This window comes from Eschrichtius robustus, chromosome 6 (assembly GCF_028021215.1).
Source record: "Eschrichtius robustus isolate mEscRob2 chromosome 6, mEscRob2.pri, whole genome shotgun sequence".
NCBI classification, from domain to species: Eukaryota; Metazoa; Chordata; class Mammalia; order Artiodactyla; family Eschrichtiidae; genus Eschrichtius; species Eschrichtius robustus.
This window is the reverse complement of record NC_090829.1, coordinates 144,238,242-144,258,230: the sequence shown is the minus strand read 5'-3', so window position 1 is coordinate 144,258,230 and position 19,989 is coordinate 144,238,242. Positions and strand designations below refer to the sequence as shown.

General features: G+C 54.9%; 1 protein-coding gene across 1 annotated transcript in view; it reads right to left on the bottom strand.

Annotated features, from left to right (window-relative positions):
• Positions 1 to 680: 680 nt before the first annotated feature.
• SLC37A1 (solute carrier family 37 member 1) overlaps positions 681 to 19,989 on the bottom strand; it is a 65,766-nt gene continuing 46,457 nt past the window's right edge. The window contains exons 12-20 of the mRNA XM_068545797.1: positions 19,364 to 19,454; positions 17,618 to 17,680; positions 17,080 to 17,165; positions 15,463 to 15,511; positions 14,275 to 14,348; positions 11,443 to 11,521; positions 5,638 to 5,735; positions 2,049 to 2,113; positions 681 to 1,616 (exon numbers count right to left, since the gene is read on the bottom strand). Coding sequence (XP_068401898.1) covers positions 1,601 to 1,616; positions 2,049 to 2,113; positions 5,638 to 5,735; positions 11,443 to 11,521; positions 14,275 to 14,348; positions 15,463 to 15,511; positions 17,080 to 17,165; positions 17,618 to 17,680; positions 19,364 to 19,454 — 621 coding nt within the window. The 3' untranslated portion in view covers positions 681 to 1,600. The remainder of the gene's footprint in view (positions 1,617 to 2,048; positions 2,114 to 5,637; positions 5,736 to 11,442; positions 11,522 to 14,274; positions 14,349 to 15,462; positions 15,512 to 17,079; positions 17,166 to 17,617; positions 17,681 to 19,363; positions 19,455 to 19,989) is intronic.

Genomic DNA, 19,989 nt, shown 5'->3' with positions numbered 1-19,989 from the left:
GGAATCCACTTAACGTCGATGGAAATTTTATCTTTAGTAGGAGGAAACTTTCTAGTGTAAGTAACTTTGGTTAATAAAAAAGCAAGCTCCCTGTGAAGACCACTGTGTTCAAAAGAGCCTGCACCTCACCTGCCCTCCCCTGGAGAGCGGGGACGACAGGACGACCGTGATCTATGGCCACACCCTGACCACGGCCCCGGGGACAGCCTTCCTGTCAGTGCACAGGTGTCAACACTCGGCACCCTGTCTGACAAAGACGTGTGTCGTCTTAGAAGACGCCTGTTCTAAGAAGGACGTCTGAAAGCCTGCCCTGAACTGTGCAGTTTTCAAGGGCAGCCCTGCTCCTCCCGGTGTGTGACATTTCATCGTCAAGGACAAACCTTGGGGTGTTCCTTGCATCACATGATTTACAAAACATCCAGCCGCTGGGTTTGCTGGGGCCTGGGCACGACATTCTGTGTAGACTGGGGACTTGTCTGCAAGCAGGTGACACCCTCTCTGCTGGAAACGGTCTCTGCTTCCAGCTGCAAAACCACGGACTGTGTCCGACCCCGAGAAAGCCAAGAGCACGGGGCTCTACTTGGAAGTTTTCTTTTTTGAACGTAATGGAGACGTGAGCAGAAATAACCAACGTTCTGCCTGAGTTTCTTTTTTTTAAACATTTTATTTCAAAGGTCAACAACCGAGAGGCAACACCCGAGGCAACAAGTGGCTAGAGAACAATCGGAGTTTGTCTGAATCAATAACAAGATGCCACGTATGTTCCCTAAGCTCCGGTAACACATTACCCATTTCAATAAATAAATCCGCTCCAGTGCTGTGTCACCAAGGACAGGCCCCGGTCTGTGCGTGGCGTCATGGGGGAGACAGAGGGCTGGGCTGGGGGCCCGGCCTCGCCGTGTCCTCCCCACCACCCCACCCGGGGCCAGTGGCTTCGGGGCCCTTGGGGCTCCGGCGACGGGAACCCCCGGGGTTCCGGGGCGGCCGTCTGTCCTCCAGACTGTCCACAGGCTTTGACGGCTTCATCGCAGTCCACCCTGGACCGTTTCCGGTTGGGTGCAGAGCAGGGGGAAGGGCTGGGGACATCTTTTGGGTGACACGATGGGTCTGAGCTCTGTCTTGGTTTTGATGCAGGTGTCGGCTCTGTCCTTGCAGAGGCGTCTCTGCTGTCCGCACCCCGACCGCCTGCAGCATCCTGACTGGCCCCCGGCATGTTCCTGCCACCTGAGCTCCACCCGCTCCGACATCCCGCGCTGAAATACCTGAGAGAGACCGAAGCTCCCCTGGGCGCCGCACACCAGTACCGGCCGCTGTCGCTCAGGATGCGGAGGGGCCACCCGGCGCCCCGAGGTGCCAGCTCGTGGGGCTCAGCGGGCGGCAGCCGGCACTGCCCACGAGCTGCTCCACCACTGCCGGAGCTCCACGGCCCGGCTGACATAGAACCAGGATTTCTCAAGGTGGCTTGTGTGTCTTTCCCAGGTGAATGTGCAAAAGGCAAGGGTAAATCACTCTTTTCAACACAGGATCCTTTATTTGAACTCTTCCTTGAAAGACAGTTTGTGAAGGACTGGCCCAGCCTCCCTCCACGGGACTCGAGGGGTCAGTGCTCCTTAAACCTGCAAGAGGAGGATGAAACAGCAGCTGGTCACCCTGCCTGCAGCGCTCAATTCATGCCCAAAGCGCAGAGCCTGGGGCTTCTCCCTTCCTGCCCTGAGGCCTTGGGGACAGAAAAGGGGAGAGGACACAGGAAGGGGGAGCAGAGCCAGGCTGAGCCTGGGAGCTGCTGTGTTTGTCCGAAAGCTGCAGCTCAAAGAGCAGAGCAAAGGAGGCAAATGCCCCGCACATTTTTTCACTCCATTTTGAGGAGAGGTTGCCGGGATCGTATCCACACCAGGTATTTATTAGGAAAGGAAAAATGAGCGTGCATGAGGCGTGCAGTGCCAGGGACCACGGGGGAGGTGTGGTCTTTTAGGAGAAGCAGGCCTGGCAGCAGACAGGCCGGGCTGGCGCTCAGAGGCTGAGGGGCGCAGCGGGCAGGGCGCACTTACAGAGCTTGGTTTCCCGTCGCCGACCCCGGGCAGCTCAGCTCCTTGTGTATGAGGCGGAGCAGGAACTGCACCCAGAGCAAAGACAAGGCCACGGTTACTGCCAGGAGACCCTGGGGGTGGTGCCCCGCTGTCACCGGGAAGATGCCGGGGCAGCCCCGCCCCCCGGGAGCCCAACCCAGCTGGCGCTCGAGTTCCCTGTGTCTGCGGCTCTCCCGTGGGGCACTGGGGAGGCGGCTGCCCACGGAGGGGCCTCTTCCTCAGAACGTAAAGAACTTAAAAGCCTCAAGCAGAGCGGCGGGAGTGCCCCGCACAGCCGCCCAGGGGCCAGGTCCCAGGGCAGGGCTGCTGGGCACCGAGTCCCGTGTGTCCCTGCGGAGGCCGTGCTCCTGGGAATAAAGCCCTTAGGACAGATTCCAGCCAGAAGGATGTCTGTTTAAAATGAAACCAGTCCAATCATAAAGTGTCCAAATGGGAAAAAGACCGAGAGCGAGGACAAGGTGACCCATGGTCACGGTGACACCGGGGGAGATAGGGTGACTGAGGACCAGGCGAGTGTCCGCAGCCAGCGGCACCGGAGGCTGCCCGGCCATCCTGTGAGCAGCCCTGTTTCACGGGGCGGCTTCTGCGAGAGCCCCGGCCCTGCCGCCTCAGGGCTTGCTGGTCGCCCCACCAACTGCTCAGACGTGACAAAAGCGGCCGTCTGTGTGCACTGCCCAGCAGGGACAGGGCCTCTTGGCCCCAGAGCCCGCCCAGGTGGCTGCAGCCCCGTGTGACGGGGGTCAGAGGGAGAGGGGAAGGCCCGGGGCTCGGAGAGCAGGCCCCCAGGCGTGATCACAGCCGGACAGTCCGCAGGCCCCCAGGGTCACCTGCGGGTTCGTGGAGGTCCAGCCTCAGACGTGGAAGGAGGTGAAACTGGCCTACTGACCCCAGAAGAGAAGCGGCGTGTCTGGTCTTTAAGGCTGAAAAGACTGTCCTCAGTGGAACCACCGAGCCGTCTGCAGACCGTCCTTCTCGCTCTCTCTCCTGCAGCGATTTTGGCTGTAGCCTCTCGTCTAATCTAGCCAGTCCCTCGGCCTTGCAGTTATTGGTTCCCTGTTATGTGTTTTCCCTTTCTTTCCCTTTCGTCCTTTCTGACATTTCAGGTGTGCTTCCTGTAAGTAACTGGAGTCACGGTTTCCAAGCTGGTCCGCCGTCCGCCGGTGACTGCAGATTCGTCTGGATCCTCTCCCACGCCCCTCACACCCAGCTCTTTTCTCTTCAACGACTGCTTCGGCCTCAGGTCCTCCAGTTTCTTCCTCTGGGGCTCCTCCTGGACGGTGCTGGGCCGTCTTCTGAGCCTCCAATCTCTATCTGCTCCCTAGTATTTTCCATCTTTCTCTTTCTGGGCTGCATTCTGGATGATTTCTTTATACCTGTATCTCACCAGCTCTGTCTTTTTTAGTTCTTGTTCTTTGCTCATGAATTCAGTTCCTTCTTTGCCATCTTTGGTAATTTTTTTTTTCATCTGTTTTTAATTGGAGTCTAGTTGATTTACAGTGTGGTGCCAATCTCTGCTGTACAGCAAAGTGACTCAGTTATACACATATAGACAATCTTTTTTTATATTCTTTTCCATTATGGTTTATCCCTGGAGATTGGCTATAGTTCCCTGTGCGCTACAGTAGGTCCTTGTTGCTTATCCATCCTCTGTATAATAGTTGGCATCTGCTGACCCCAAACTCCCAATCCTTCCCTCCCCCACTCCCCCTCCCCCTTGGCAACCACAGTCTGTTCTCTATGTCTGTGAGCTTGTTTCTGTTTTGCAGATAGGTTCATTTGTGCCATATTTTAGATTCCACATATAGGTGATATCATATGGTATTTGTCTTTCCCTTTCTGACTTACTTCACTCAGCATGATCATCTTAGTAATGTTACAAGTGTTTATTTTTACAGTTTATCCGATAACCCTTTTACCTGCCGTTTGGGGGTCTGTTTGTTGTGCCTGTCACTCCATCACAGCGGGCCATTTCCTGACGTTTCCTGATTTGGGAGTGTGAGCTCAGCTGCAGCTGGGTGTTAGAGACCCCATGCAGCGGGGGGTGAGGTCTGTCCCGCTCACGTGGTTTGGGATTTGCTTCTGCCGAAGAACCAGGTATATCACTGCCCCAGAACCAGCTTTACTTAATTTTCTGTGGGTGTTATGTAATATTTACATAATGTTAAGTTAAAAAACTGAAGGTTACTGTAAGCAGGTCCATGGCTACAAGTTCTCAGGGAAGACTTCCCCCCAGTCCGGTGAGTGGGCTGAGATGGCACAGATCCTGGGTGTCTTCTGTACCAGTGTGCAGACATATGTGCTTTCACTACACGCAGGGACTCCCCGACGGTCCGGGCTTGATGAGGGGTCTCCACTTCCAGCTCCGCATCCTGGGCCCGCCCAGCACCTCGCCTCTGAGTCCCAGGGGTGTGGGAGGGGAGGCATGACCACCCAGCCCCTCAATTCCTGAGGCTGACGACTCACCCTGGCCGCTCCAGCATCAGCTTGGGTGCTTAGTTTAGTTATCTTTACATTCTGGGGTCCTGGGGATATCCCTTCCTTCCTTACGAGTTTAGCTGTGCTTTAAAAGGAAGTTTAGTGTATATATTACCTGGTATTTCTGAAATTGAAGTGTTTTCAGTCTCAAACAGCCATAACGATGGAAGTTTCACTGCTACTTGGCGGAAATGATCTGGGGACTTAATTGAGGAACTGCTTTTAACACCTAACAGGTTCATAAGTTGAGAGTCGGTATTTGATTCTGTATGAAATGGGGGGAGCTGTGTCTTAGGGCTTCCGGGAATGAAAATATAAAAGTTTCATTTAATTGATGGAGTTGATATTTCCAAGATCCTCAACTCATTTGTACTGGGATCAACGTTCGGTTTTCCGGGTGACGCGAGAGGAGACGGTGGCTTCAGGTCTGGGCCCCTGCGCGGGGTGACCAGTCGGGGGGCGCGGTGGCCACCCTTGCAGGTGGCCGCTGCAGGGCTGTGCCGTCGGGACCGGCCTTCTCCAGCCCGGGGAAAGCCTCCGACCTTCGCATGCAGGAGGGGACAGACGCGGGGCGCACAGACCGGAGTGCTCAGTGCTGCGTGGGCGGCCCCGGCTCCTCTTCTGAACTCCAGCCCTTTGGGTGCGGGAACCAGCTGCTTCCCCAGTGCGGCCGACTGGGGGCAGGAGGGGTGTGGGAACAGTCGTGGCACCGGCTGGGAGGCCAGCTCGGTGCACCGTCCCCTTTAATCCCCACGGTAACCCCGTCCCTGGTGCTGTTATTCTGCCCACTTCACAGGTGGACGTTTCGGAGCAGCGGGGCTCAAGAACCCGCCCGAGGCACACACGAGCCCCCTCTCAGCCTCTCTCCCATCCTGCTGGAGACCACCTGCTGCTGCTTCGGACATCTGTTTAAGCCAGAGAAAGGGCCTAGGACCACGAACATTTAGGGGTCTGTCACCGGCCCAAACTCCGCCAAGAGCCGCAGGAGTCCGCAGGAAAAAGCGCCACCGGTGTTTGGCTGACAGCCACAGAGACACTCGTGAAAGCTGCTTGGGTGAAAAGCAGGATGACTCACCACTAAGGCACAGGCGTCTGCAAACATCAGCATGTAGAACACGTTGTTCCATCCCGACGGGGAGAGGAGCCCGGCCAGCAGTGGGCCCAGCGCTGCTCCTGGAACGAGGCAAAGGGACACGCGTGGTGCTGTGTGCAGAAAACTCTGGAACGTGACTACCCAAAATACCCAGGCCCAGTAAATATAGAGGAAGGGGCTCAACACCTTACTCTTAACTTAAAAAAACCACGTTAAGGGGACTTCCCTGGCGGTCCAGTGGTTAAGACGCCAAGCTTCCACTTCAGGGGGCATGGGTTCGATCCCTGGTTGGGGAACTAAGATCCCGCAAGCCACAGAGCGTGGCCAGAAAAAAGAAAAAACACATTAAACGCTAAAATTTCACTCTCAGCTGTCAGATTGATAAGGGATAAAAAAGCCTGGTACTCATACTGGTGAGGGCAGGATTGGTACAAGCTTGTTTTGGAAGCAAATCTAAAAATATGTCTTCACTTTACAATATCCATTCTTTTGGCCCAACAATCCCATTAAAAAATTATTATAAAGTAGTCAGAACCTAATGCACAACCTTAGATATTCTTATGCTATAAAAATATTTGGTTAAATATGAATAAGGTTTGTAGATGTTAATACTGTATCACTGTTAATTTCCTGATTCTGACCATTGTATTGTGGTTATACCAGGAATTCCTTGTTTTGGGGGAATATACGCTGAATACATAGCTATTGGTAAAAGGGGCAGCATGTCTGCAATTTACTCTTAAGTGGTTTGGGAAAAAACATTCACGTGTATATTCGTAAGTATACACGCATGTGTGTATACATATGCGCCCATTTGTGGGTGTGTCTGCATAGAGAGAGACAGAGAAAAGCGAGAGACAGGGAGGGAAGAAGAGGGAATGATAAAGCAAATGTGATTTCTTTGTACTATTTTTGAAACCTTTTTGTAAGTCTCAAATTACGTCAAAATAATTTTTTAAAAAACGATAAAACAAAAGAAAGCAAATATTCCTCAAAATATCCAAAGATATCTGTTTAAGAATGTTTGTTGCAGCAGTTGTTTATTTTCCTAAGAGAGACTGGAATAAGTTATGAAACGCGTGTAGGATGGTTCAGTGGCTTGGAACAGGAAGAAGCATGGAGAATTCACACCAGGTTACTGACTGAGATTTAACCTCCGAGAGATAGGATGATGAGGGTCTTTCCTACGTTAGACGTGCTAATGCTGTTTTAAGTGTTCACAAAGAGTGCTTACTACTTTTATAATCGGAGAAGCAATTGTGTCTTTTTAAAGTCACAGAAGGACTCCAGGTAGACGTGGTGGATTGTTCACACGTGCTTATCTCTTCCCTCCCGAACACCCCAGGATGAACCATAACTGAGTTAAAAAAAATTAAAACCCACAAGGAGACGGGTGGATGAGAGAAGGCACTGCTTTTGAGGATGGGATTTAAAGGGCGTGACTGGCACGGTTTTCCTTGCTCACGAGAAGGGGCCGGGGACTCCCAGCTCAGAGCCAGACTGCCCAAGTGCACGAGGCAGGGGAGGGGGGAGGGCAGTAGGAGAAGACGGGATCTGGCTGAGACTCTTCTATAATGAACTTGAACTGTTAGATACGACCCTCCAGCCCCTCTGATCCCAGGATTCTCCTCCTCAGCGTCCCTACTCAGTGATCACTCCCCACACCCACCCCCCAGGAGAGCAGAAGCTTAACCTTGCCTCCCGGTGGCAAGAACGCTGGCAGTGAGGTCACACCCCTGTGGGTCCTGGTGGGGGAGGGGGCTCCTCCTCCAGACCCCAGTCGGACCCCAAAGACCAGCAGTTGACATGCCCCCCCGTGCAGAAAGGGCTTCTGACGAGTTCTTAGTGGCTCCGTCTTAAATATGAATGTATGATGGGATGGCCAAGGTTCACCCGTGTCAGAGGAAAGCCTCAACGTGAAAGCAAACAAGCTGGGAGGAGGGGGAATCTGGAGGAAATAAAGAAACTGTGGAGAAGAACATTCCCAGGAAAATGTCATACCCTCCGAGAACTTACAGAAAAAGAAGTTGAATCATGCGAAACTCCCACTTTTGTGTCTGAAAACCATCCAACGTCAGCAATTTCACAGGATTCAATCTCACAACACTGCATCCAAGAAGTAAGAACAGGATGCACTAAAAGGGCAGAACGACACTAATGAATATAGCATTGTGATGCCTGAAATAAAAAGTTCAGTACGGAAGTTGGAAAGGAAAGCCAAGAACATCTCTGAGAAAGTAGAGGAAAACAACAAAGACATCGTCAGGCAAGGACAAAAGAAAATTGAAGGATGAATCCAGAAAGTTAAACATCCAATAGGTTTTCTAGGAAGACAAAAACAGTAGAGACTTGTCAAAGAGAAAACACAGCACACTTCCCCAGGGAGGCAGGGCATGTGTTTCCAGACTGGGTGGGCCCCAGGTGCCCAGGGCATGGGGGATGAAAAGAGGCTGCAGAGGTAAAGGGAGCCCCGGGGGCCTCCAAGAGGAAAGACCAGAGGTCAGAGGTGGAGGCCTGGGCTAAGGGTGACAACGGGCTTCTCTGTGGTGACAACGGGAGCTAGAAGACACCAGAATTCTGGAGAAAAAGGACCCTCAGCTAGAATTCTATACCCAGACAGACTATCCATCAAGGGAGAGAACTGAATCCAGACCCTACAGACTCCCGAGCTCTCAAATCTGCCTACTGCGAACTATTCCTTGGAAGCTACTAGGAGACGTTTTCCACCAAAGAGGAGAAGTAAACACGGGATCTAGGAAACGGGTCCACCATGGGCAAGACATGAAAGGGGCTTGCAGGAGGGCAGTACAAGCAGCTCTGGGATGAGAGCCGTGTCCTAGGCAGAGCACAGGGGTCATGTGGCTGCAGGGCCCCTCGCAGGCTGCCGGCCATGCTGGAGAGGAAGGAGCAGCCGAGACAGAAATGTAAACAAAAGGGAAAATGGGACATTCGTTACTTTGGGGAAAAACAAAAATGTGCATATTAAGGAGGTATACAGTTAAAGTTTATTTCTGGGCTCAAGAGTGAGTGATGTTAAGCAGTCAGGATGGTTGGGGAGGATGAGAGGAGGGGCTGTGGGGAGCAAGGTCCCCAACTTCCTCACCAGGAGGACAGGAGAGAAGGTCAAAAGGTGATGGATCAAGAAACGTGTAAATGCGTATGTGGGGAAGACCGGAAAGAATGGTCGAAAGTGATGGCTTCTAGAAAGAGGGGGCGGAGGGGGCGTGGGCAGGCGACTGTCATTTTGCATTATAATAAGTTTCTAAGACTACTATCTGGTTTCTAAAGCAACACTGTGTGTTACTCTGAGAAAATAAAAATTAACTTGAAGAAAATCAGGGCTCTATTTAATCGCTCTGCATAAACATATAGAAACAGCCAGCCTTGCAGCCCACTGGGATGCAGTTCTCAACCCTGTGAACGCACCAAACACATGAACTGGTGTCCCTGCAACAGTCTGCCTCTGGTGAATTGCGAGAAGGCAACAGCTTGTTCACAATTAGTCAAGCTCTGTCTCCGTCAGAACCAACATTTACAACATTTAATAAATACATCAGGGTAAACGCCCTTGTAAACAGAATTTCTGCTGGAACAGTGTGAATTTCCACTTGAGCCTTGCTTTGCTTCCATCTACTTGGGCAGCACTTAAGCAGAGAAACAGTGGGGGAGACACAGTGGTGGATGTGCCTGCATGCCGTTTCCATGGCGACCACCTCCTCTGTCCTGGTGCACGGGGGCTGCCAGAGCCCATGGAGTCCGAGTCTCGGCCAGACCCCGGGTGCAGGACCTGCAGCCATCAGGTGGGTGTGATGACTCTGGATGATCAGCTTTTAGTGCAGAGGTCAGGGATGGTCTGAGTTAGCCTCTGCCCTCCTTCTGTGAGGGGTGACAGGTGTTCAGAGCTGGGCTTTGGTTCATCCTGCAGCTCAGAGCCTTTCCCCGATTAGAGACGCAGAGTCTCTACCCTGGGCCAAGGACTTCTGCTTCCCTCTTGTTTTGAGAAGGATATCAAGAAAAATGTGTTCTTTAGGCTACTTCATAATTTCCTTCTTTTTAACCCCCCATCTTCTGCTTTAAAATGCAATGAGGGCTGCTAGCCAAGCTCCCAATTTGCTTTCAGAAAAGGGTGTCACAGTGGGCGCTGGACTGACTCAGACAGAGGCCTCTGTGGACAGAAGGCGGAGAGGAGGCTGCCGGGTCACACAGCCCCTCAGACCCGTGCTCAGCCCAGGAGTCCCCCGACGGCGCACTTTCCAGGCCGTGGGAAACTTCTCAGGGGCCATGTGAGCCCGGGGCGGGGCGTGCTGGCAGGCCGCGGACACCCATCACACGGCACGGCCCCCTGCCCTACCTCCCTAACCCCAGACCTGTACCCCGGTTCCCAAGCAGTGCCCCCGAGGGGATGGTCTCACCGAGAACACCAGAGTGGCGGCCGCTATCATGGTGCGGCACGAGCAGGGACCGGGGAGGCCCCGTCCCAGTGAGCCGTGCAGGCTGAGGGGGGCCCGGGGCCTCTGCTACCCGGCCCCTCATCTTCGAACCCGACAGCCTGGATGGGAGACCGCCCGGCCCGCCTGCGATCTCCCGTCTTAGAGCCACCGGGCAATTCCTTCCTCACCCACTTACTGAGTGCCTGCTTCGTCCCAGGCACTGTCTCGGGGCTCAGAGTACAACCGAGAACGAAACAAACTCCTGTCCTCCTGGGGCTTCCATTCAGGTGCAGGGAGAGAGGACCGTACAGAGTAGACAGGTGCACGGTGCTCCAGAGGAGGGCGGGCCAGCGGGGAGAGGCCCTGAGCCTGGGCAGGGAGGGGTCCGCACGCCCCAGACAGGGTGGACCGAGGAGGGCCCACGGAGAGGCCAGTATTGGGTGGAACTGTGCTTACAGAGCCGCTTTGGTCCGGCAAGCGCTTGGTTTACTGCTACAGGGGTGTTCCAGACCGCCCAGGGCCCCTCCCCAGCTGGCCTGCCCTCTCTCTCATTGTCCCCCCACTTCAGGGGCCTGGGGCGGTAGGTGACACATCAGGATGCAACCGAGATCCTCCGCAGCAGCCGTGGGGGCCACTCCAGTCCACCTCCCAGCTTCAGTTCCCGCGTCTCCAGAAAGGGGCCCTCGCCGACGCAGGAGCCCGGGGCAGGCAGCTCTGGGGTCTTGGCAGGAGGGGTCCCGGTCTGTGTGCTCCTCCCAAGAGGCTCAACAAAGGTCAAGGACGTTGCTGTCAGCCTTCTGACTCATGGATCAGGACAGGCTTGCTGTTTACCAGCTCCCATCCGCCCAGCTCAGAGCGGTGAGTTGTTTATTTTGCTCCTCTTTCCCCCCAGAATATGCTACTGCATTCTCCCCAGGATCCTTAACGGGGCTGGTAACACTCGGAGTCTTGTGTGCTGTGGGACCCACCGGTTCACCCGTCATTTACATTGAAATAAGATTCTATCTCCCTTGAAACGACGGTGATAAACAGTCAGTGGCCCAGTGGCCCGTAGGCCATAGTCTGCCCACCACCGGCTTGGAAGAAAACCTGGGCCCACCTCCTTTCAGACCGAGGAAACCTTGTTTTGCCAGCCACATGCGCAGGTCTCCTCTGGAACCATCCGACCAAAGAGGATAGGCAGGGCCAGCCACCTCTTTGCTCTGGGTTTGCATGTGCTTTTGATCTGCTCACATTTTAAGAAGGCCAGCTGATCCTAATATCACCAAGGCAACTGGAATCCTGGGCGTCTGTTAACTAGGATGTGACGATGTGTCTCCCCTAGGGCCACAATGACGGGCTAAAAGCATCCACGTACCTACAGACCCAGTTCCGTCAATGATGGCGGTCACGGTGGCCAGGGCGTGGGAGTTTCCCTTCAGACTTTTATGAGTCCCCTAGAAGAGAGGGAAACACAAATGTGAAACACGTCCCAGAAACAGCAGAGGCAGAAATAAACCTACACCTCCTATATGACAATTCACCCAAATAATTTTGCAAAGCAAAATGTGGGGTATTTCCATCAGAAAATTTAAGCTCTATTCCATCCCAAACTCACCTTGGAAAAAGATGCAAAGTTTCAAGTGCTTTTAATAGTAAGAACTCATCAGAAATACTTGTCCAAATATATTCAAGTTTGAAAAAAGTTCTTAGAATTCTCTTCAATAAACAAATCTTTCCTCGGCACAATCTCCGAGGCACCGTATCGGCCAGCGTGGAAAATGAAAAGATGAATGGTGTTCGTCTGGTCCCTAAGCTGTGCCACTGCTAATGCCCACGTCCGTGTGTCTGCCTGGGGCTTTCTGTGCTGTGGGTGAGACGGCTCTGCAGTATCTAATTAATGGCAAATGCCCGGGGACGGGTAAGAGGGCAGGACCCAAGAAACCAATGTAGGGGGCACAAGTCCTAAATGAAAAACCAACAGGACCTCTGGTTTTCAAAAAGCCACACATATAGGTTTTGGGGGAAAAAAATCACAAACTGAGGACAATAAAAGGAAAAAATAAAGCAGGAAAAATAGTGCCTGGAAGCCTAAAACTATACAAATAAACCAAAGCTTGTAAAATACAACAAGTGCTTGTGTGTGTATACATACATCTATAGTATAAAATAAAGCACACACACGAAGAGATAATCCCCCAGAATCCACGTTTTCCGCAATCTGTGAAAGTCCCTCCCCCGCCCTCTAACTCCATGAGGGCAAACACGCTGCTGGTCTGGTGTACACCCTTCCAGAATGTTCTGTGCTCACACAGACAGGAGCTTGGACACGTTTTGTAAAGGCAGTTTTAGGAGCCGTCTGTCAACGTGAGGGTGGGCCAGAGCCCTCGTGGGGACGCGGAAGAGAAAAGCACGCCCTCCCACTCCTCCCTCCTCTTCTGCTCTCGGCTGACCTGTCAGGGCAGGACTTCTGGTTCTGCCCAGAAGAAAAGAGGCTGGGATGCCGAAGACAGTGCAGAGGGCAGGCTGGTGGCTCTAAGAGGGCCGACCGCCAGGCAGACGAACTGCCCGCGGCCCTAAGAGAAGGGGACACGGGAGCAGGCGTGGGGACTGCAGAGGCATGGGCTTGCTGTGGTTTCCAAACAGGGGAGTGAGCTGGCGGCTGGTGGCTTCTGGGTCTGACGCAGAAAGGACCTGAGAGATGCCGAAGTGAAGAGGGGCCACTGGAGCTGGCAGGGAAGTTCAAGGGCGCTCGGGAGCTGGCTGGGGGAGGGGATGCAGGACCAGATGGCTGGGAGGCCCGGCCGCCCCGCCCACAAGTCTGTAAACCACTTCTGGGGAACTGCTCATGATTTTAAATAAGCTTTTAATTTTAGAATAGTCTTAGAGTCACGGAAAATTTGCAAAGAGAGAGCAGAGTGTGGCAGACCCTGCTCCCACTTTCCCCTGTGTTAACATCTTACTCCTTTAGGCTGTGTTTATCACGATGAATGACCCACTACCGACGCAGTACTCACGAAAGTCTACACTGTATTCAGACCCCCTGGGTTTTTACCTAGTGTCTAATTTAATCTCTCTCTGTCCCAGGATCCCACCCAGGACACTGAATAAGATTTAGTCATTGTGTCTCCTGGGGCTCCTCTTGGCTGTGACAGCTTCTCAGACTTTATTTCTGGGACTTTCCTTGTTTCTTGTGATTGGATGGGGTGTGGGTTCTGGGAGGGGGACCACAGAGGTGAAGGGCTGTGCTCATCACCTCTTACCCGGCATCCGTGCATCCCTGCTGGTGTTGATGGTGACCCCTGGTGGAGGTGGGGCTGTTAGGTTTCTCCCCTGAGAAGTTACTCTATTTCCCCCTCCCCACGCTGCCCTCTGTGGGAGGACATCCCTGTGCACAGCCTGCCCCTTAGGAAAGGGGGGGGGTGTTCTCCCTCCCCCAGGGCAGAGGACCTGCATAAACCCTTCTGTGCAGGACACTTGCCTCTTCTCTCCCGTTTATTTATGGAAACCACCTTCTAACAGGGGATTTTGTATTTCAGTGCAGTGCGTCCTTCAGGTGTCTGCACGTGGCCACTGCACGAGATGACTGTCTTTCCTATCAGGTGGATGAGACAGCCCTGCTCTCTCAGGGTCCCTAAGGTCGAGAGTCAAATGTCATCTGTAAGAAGCCTCCCCTCCAGGGAGAACTGGTCAGGAGCCCCCGTGGATTCCAAGGCCCTGGGTGGCCCTGCCGTGGCATTCACCACCCTGTACATGAACCATTTCTTTACCGTGTTGGCCTCCTACCTGGAGTATGTCCTCCCAGGGCCAGGACCCCACCGGGCTTGTCCCTGAAGTCCCCAAGACCAGCAGGGGGCTGGGCACAGAGGGGGCACCCGGGGTGCGCTGGACTCTGCTGAGGCCCCGAGGGGGGCCTCTGGGGCACACGGCCACCAGCCTCCGCGGCTGCCAGGGCAGCTCAGAGGAGCGAGCCAGATACTGGCTTCGGACCTCGGGCCTCAGACCATCTCGGCCCACTCGTTTATGGGACGGGACTGCCATGTCCCCTTATTTGCTTCAGAAGACTCCTGGCGTCCTTACTGGTCATCTGCAAAAGAGTGCTTACAGAAACAGACCGTCTTACTAACAGAGACCACTGCGTCGTGATGGAAAGGGTGGCCACCCCGGGCAGCATGTGGCCCCGGCTCTGCGCTGAGCTGCCCGCACTCACCAGGTCGGCGGAGACGGCGGTCGTGATCAGTGCGTACGGCCCGCTGACCAGGGCCCCGCTGAGGAGCAGCATGGCTGTGGGAAACGGAAACCGGGAGGGTGATTCAGCCAGCAGGACAGGGCCCTGCAGGAGAGCCTCCACCGTCTTAGCTACTCCCTAGGTGGGCATCCCGGCATCACACACGGGTCGGCGCGCAGGCCGGTGCGGGGAGTGGCCACTGCTGGGGCAAGCGTCACAAACATCTTCCTTCAAACTTGCCCTGAGATGTCTCTAAGTCCAATCACACTTTCCCAAAGATCCAAGCTCTGCTCAGAGGACCTGGTCCCCGCCTGCTCAAACCTGATGGGCAGCAGCTGTTGTCAAAAGCCAAGAGGAACTGAGAGCCCCGGCACCCGGGCACAGACGGGACCACAGACGTGACGCGGGGGAGCGCCTGGATGCCACCACCAGCCACAGCCTCGCCTGCAGCAGACAGGGCTTCCTCTCTGCACCCAAGCTGCACAGCCCAGCTCCGCACGGGCGGGACCACCGAGCTCATAACCTGTCCCCTGGGCTCCCTTTCCCAGACCATCCTCTGGTTCACATTCCTCTGTGCGGAAGCTTCTGGACCGAGGGGTTCCAGGAAACTCCATCGTCTCCTTGAATCACGAACCTGCCCTCTGGATAACTTTTAATGGGATCCCTACCAAGCCCCACTGCTGTCACGTGACAACAGAAGTATTTACTCAGTGTCAGAGCCATAATTTGACAGCGCTCCTTGCAGGAAGTTAAAAATAGCAACTGTGCCCAGAATGGCAGCTGACAGAGCAGCTAAGAGGGGACGGTGCCCCTGGGCTGGTGATGCTGGAGGTGCAGGTCTCCGCAGGCCCGCCTGCCGCCTTCCGGGGGATGTGCGGCTTCTCTGAGTGCCTCCTGCACTGGGCACCCAGAGCTTCTCACCGCCCCAGCCCAGGGGCCTGCACCCTCCCACGCTGGCCCTTAAACCTGAGGCCTTAGGTCCGGGAGCAGGAGTCTCTATGGGCCCCTCCCATCTGCCCCCCTACCCCCCAAAGAGGGACACGGGGACAATTTTAGCCACATCACACAAACTGCATGCTTCTTTGTTGATTTTTAAATTTCATTTCACAAAGCTGTGTGGACAAAATAGAAAAATGTGTGTGAAAGAAAAGAAAGGCCTCATAGACTCACCGATGGTGGCTTCTAGACCCATTTTGCTGATGGCAGAGAACATGTAGAGCTGTGAACGGTGTCAAAACCAGAGAAAGACAAAGGTTTACTACGACTAGCTGAGAGATTACCCAGGAACCTGTATTTCTGAAAGGTGATTCTCAGGCAGCCAACCAGACAGTGGAAACCCCTAGAAAGGAAGGAAGGCCACGCTGCCCTGGCAGGCTACCCAAAGACAGGCATCCAGAGTGCTCGGCAAACTGTCCCCAGGCTTGTCCCAGACACACAGGGTCTGATCACCCTGTGAGCTGGGAACCCAGGGGGGATGTCCCCACTCTGAGCTCCCAGGGGAGGGGCCTGGGTTTGGGGCAGCTCCCCCTGAGCTCCGTGTGCCCTCCCAGGCTGTCTGTCCCGAACACCAGGGCCTGGGTGGCAAGGGGGCCACACTCAGCACTTCTGAGTCAAGGTTCTTTGAGGGTCTGTGCTGGGCAGTGTCCAAGGCCCCAGGACAACTGAAGACTGGGCTTTGTTCTGGGGACGGTCACAGCCCAGTGGAGTGGCAGATGGGCAAATAATTAGAGTGCAGGTTGACAAGTAATAATACTATGTACGATGTTGCTGTTTGTGAAAACAGTGATGGTATAACGATGCTCCCCTTGATCCTCACGTTCACACTGTGAGGTGGTGCTACTGTCATCCTCATTTTTCAGATGAGGAAACTGAGGCTCAGAGGGAAAGTCACTCGCCCAAGGTCAGGCACTACTAAATGCTCGAAAAGCAGTGGAACCTGTATTATGACGGGAGGGTTGACGCTGCCCGGGGAGGCGGGTTGGGCAGCTGCAGCAGGGACCCTAAAAATGAGCAGGAGCCTGTTGGGGGAGGGGTGTCCCAAAGGGAACAGTCCACACGGCACACGTGAAGCCAGGGATGAGTGAGAAGCAGCGTTGTTGCACGTGTGCAGTGTGCAGGGAGAGTGTGCAGTGTGCAGGGACCAGTGTGCAGGGAGCGTGCAGTGTGCAGGGAGCAGTGAGCAGTGTGCAGGGAGAGTGTGCAGTGAGCAGTGTGCAGGGAGAGTGTGCAGTGTGCAGGGAGTGTGCAGTGTGCAGGGAGAGTGTGCAGTGTGCAGTGAGCAGGGAGAGTGTGCAGTGTGCAGGGAGAGTGTGCAGTGAGCAGTGTGCAGTGTGCAGGGAGAGTGTGCAGTGTGCAGTGAGCAGTGTGCAGTGTGCAGGGAGAGTGTGCAATGTGAAGGGAGTAGTGTGCAGGGAGTGTGCAGTGTGCAGGGAGAGTGTGCAGTGTGCAGTGAGCAGTGTGCAGGGAGAGTGTGCAATGTGAAGGGAGTAGTGTGCAGGGAGTGTGCAGTGTGCAGGGAGCAGTGAGCAGTGTGCGTGCAGTGTGCAGGGAGCAGTGAGCAGTGTGCAGGGAGAGTGTGCAGTGTGCCGGGAGCAATGTGCAGTGTGCATGGGGGAGGGGGAGAGTGAGAGGGGGCGGGGGGCACTGATTGGGGTTGAGGTGATGCCAGTTCCCAGAAACCAGAGCCCTGAGAGGAGGGGGCCCGGGCAGCTGGCGTGTGCGCTGGGGGGAGACAGACAAGCTGTTTCCGGAGGCGCAGGGGCCCTGCGAGGTGGGGGCTGGTCTCACCGTCGGGGCTGCGAGCAGCAGCATCAGGCCGCAGGTGGAGGCCCTTTTCTCCAGTCGATCGGAGATCACACCCGCCAGGATCCCACCTGCAAGGGAGAGGGAGGGTCCTGAGGGGCGTGTGTGGCCAGGGCAGGACCCCGTGGAGAGGAAGCAGGACCCGTGCTGCAGCAGCGGCAAGAAGGGAACGACCTCCTCTCCAGACCCGTTTCCGCAGCCCGCGAGCAGGAAGCTAGCTGCCCCAGGGCTGCCGACCCGCGACCCGAGGGCACCTAGGTCTAGGGGTCGGCCCTCAGGCTGGCCTCAAAGCCCCTTTGCCTGTGAGGGTCCTAACGCCGCCCGTCTGTCGTCCACGTGAGGCGTGCCCTGGTCCCCAGGGAGCACCAGCTCAAGGCCCAGGAGGGGGAGGGACCTGCCCTCAGAGGCCCGGCTCGGGGGCCTCCCAGTTGGAGGTCCACTCAAAGGGCGTGCAGGCCACGGGCGTTCACGCAGCGCTGTGGCGGCGAAGGTCTTAGTCAAAGCAGAACAAAAATGAACTCACCGAAGATCCCGCCCACATCAAACAAGGTGGAGAGCTCCCCGGCCTTCTTGACGTCAAGGTGATCTATTAACGTGACAGCAGAGCGTCACCGCAAGCAAGTCGCAGCAGCCTGCGAGCCGCACACGACATTCTTTTGTTTCAGAAGCATGATTTAAACCAAGCAGCAGTTATTAGATCCGTTATCAGATTAGTATCAAGGTAGTAATTATCAGAGGAGAAGGAAGGAAAGGAGTCCGCTCTGCGGGCAGACACACGGAGACGATGGAAACAGAACACTCCCAACCGAAAGGTGAGGGTTCCCCCCGCTCAGTCTAAGCATTGCCCCGCCTTTGCTCTGTGGCCCCCTCGGGGCAGCCGTGAAGTCAGACACGGCCCGAAGGCGAGGCAGGGCCTGTGGGGCACCACCTGGGGAAGGGGCTGGCCCGCAAGAGCGCCCTGGACACGGACCATACGACCCCCAGCTTTCAGGCCGGGGGGGGGGGCTGGAACCTTCTCCTCCAGAGGAGGGGACCGAGGTCTCCCCACGCTCAGCTCAGGATCCGTCGCTGGACTTAGCACAAACCCTGAGCTTTAAGCTGGATTCCGGCTGGCCAGTGCCTGGAGGTTTGGGAGCCTCCGGACTGTGAATCAGGTCCTGCCCTTCCTAGAGGCCCGAATGGCACAGACCGGGAACTCGGCTCTTTTCAAACAATCCCTCAGATGGTAAATGCCGGTAACTCATGATGTGAGCCCTTCGCAGTCACAGGAGACCGCTGGGGTGGAAGGTGCAGGGCCGGCCTATCAAGGGCCCACCTGTCTACGCTGCGTGCGCCTTGCCTGTGGTAACGAGTGGAGGTCGCTAGCCCGGGAAAGAAGCTCCGAAGCCCCGCCTAGACCGGGTCCCTGCTAACATAGGGTGGTCCCCTCACCGCCTCCTCAACCTCCATCCCCAAGAAACTCAGCCCTCCGGCCTGGGGCTCCCATCCACCTCTGCTGGTCCTACGTCACTGCCAGCAATTACTGGTCTGTACTCTGGAGCCCCCGTGTCCCAAATGTCTCTCCACGTTCGCTACAGCCCGCTCCTCCCGGGGACCCTGGTTTCTTTGCTTTGTCCTCACAATCCCTGACCCCGGGGCCCAGAGCTCGGGGCCCTCCTTGACCATCCCTGTCCCTTTAGCCGCGGCTGCAGCCCCTGCACAGGACCCCTCCCCTGAGGAGCCGCTGGTCCCTGCCCATCTTCCCGCGTGGTCACGCACAGGACAGGGAGCGGGCGTTACTACGGGGCAAGTCCGCTCTGTCACAGTCTACAGCTTCAGCCCCGGCTGGACTTTGGAAATGCGAGACCAACTGTCCGCTCCCCAGAGTTCGAGCTCATCTCCAAGAAGCCATTTCCAGGTCAGTTATTCAGCCGTTATTATCTCAGATCCCTCAGGCCTCTCTTCTCCTGCTCACCAGCTACTGTGACCCAAAGTCCGATGCAGCCTACATTTAAAAGCAGGCCGCCCCAGATAGGAAGAACCCCGTGGGATTTGTAGCCACAGCTGGGATATACCGTGTCAACCCTTTAAACCCCATCCAGGTTATCATTATGGCAGTAAAACGTTGCTGTCTGAATTCTTTTGGTCTGTACATTTCTACTAATCATGTTGTTTGATTCAAAAGCATCGTCCATCCCTTTCCTTTCCAAGACTGTAGACACCAGTGGATAAAAGGGAGTCCCGACCACAGCCCCTGCGCAGAACTTCCCAGCTAGTAACAGGTACTCACCTACATTTGTGATGTACAGTGGAAGCCAGAAGAGGAAAGTATAGCTGACCAACTTGGCAAACAGTAGACACAGAGAGAACTCTATCACGCCCTGAAAGAGAGAGAGAGAGCGGGGGTTCACCCCGAAAGTGGACTCAGCAGGTTTGCTGAAATATGCAATAGAATTACACAGCACTTCATTCCCGTAAAAACAGCCCACATCTTGGGTCTGGGTTTAGCACCTCCAGATGCACGGCTACTGTATCGCTGTGGAGGACATGAGGTAACTGGAGAACTGACCGATATGGACTCTTACCCTTTAAGGTTGAAATTCAATGTCTTTACATCAGATCAGAGTCAATAAAAATACTACTGGTTTAATTCTCACACCACATCTCTCTGAAACTTAGCTATTAAAGGGGTTCTCAAAGGGCACAGATGTTGTGCAGAGTCACCTAGTTACTGAGTATTTATTGGCTATTTCTTTTTCCCCTAAAATTGAAATCACTGCAAAGGATACAGAGATCTGGAAACACACAGCACAAACAATTCTGACTATTCTGTAAGATACACAGGCTACCTCCACCTGCCTGGCACTAAGCAGACTAGTGGGTGTTGGGGAAACACCCATGGAACCAGGTAGAACC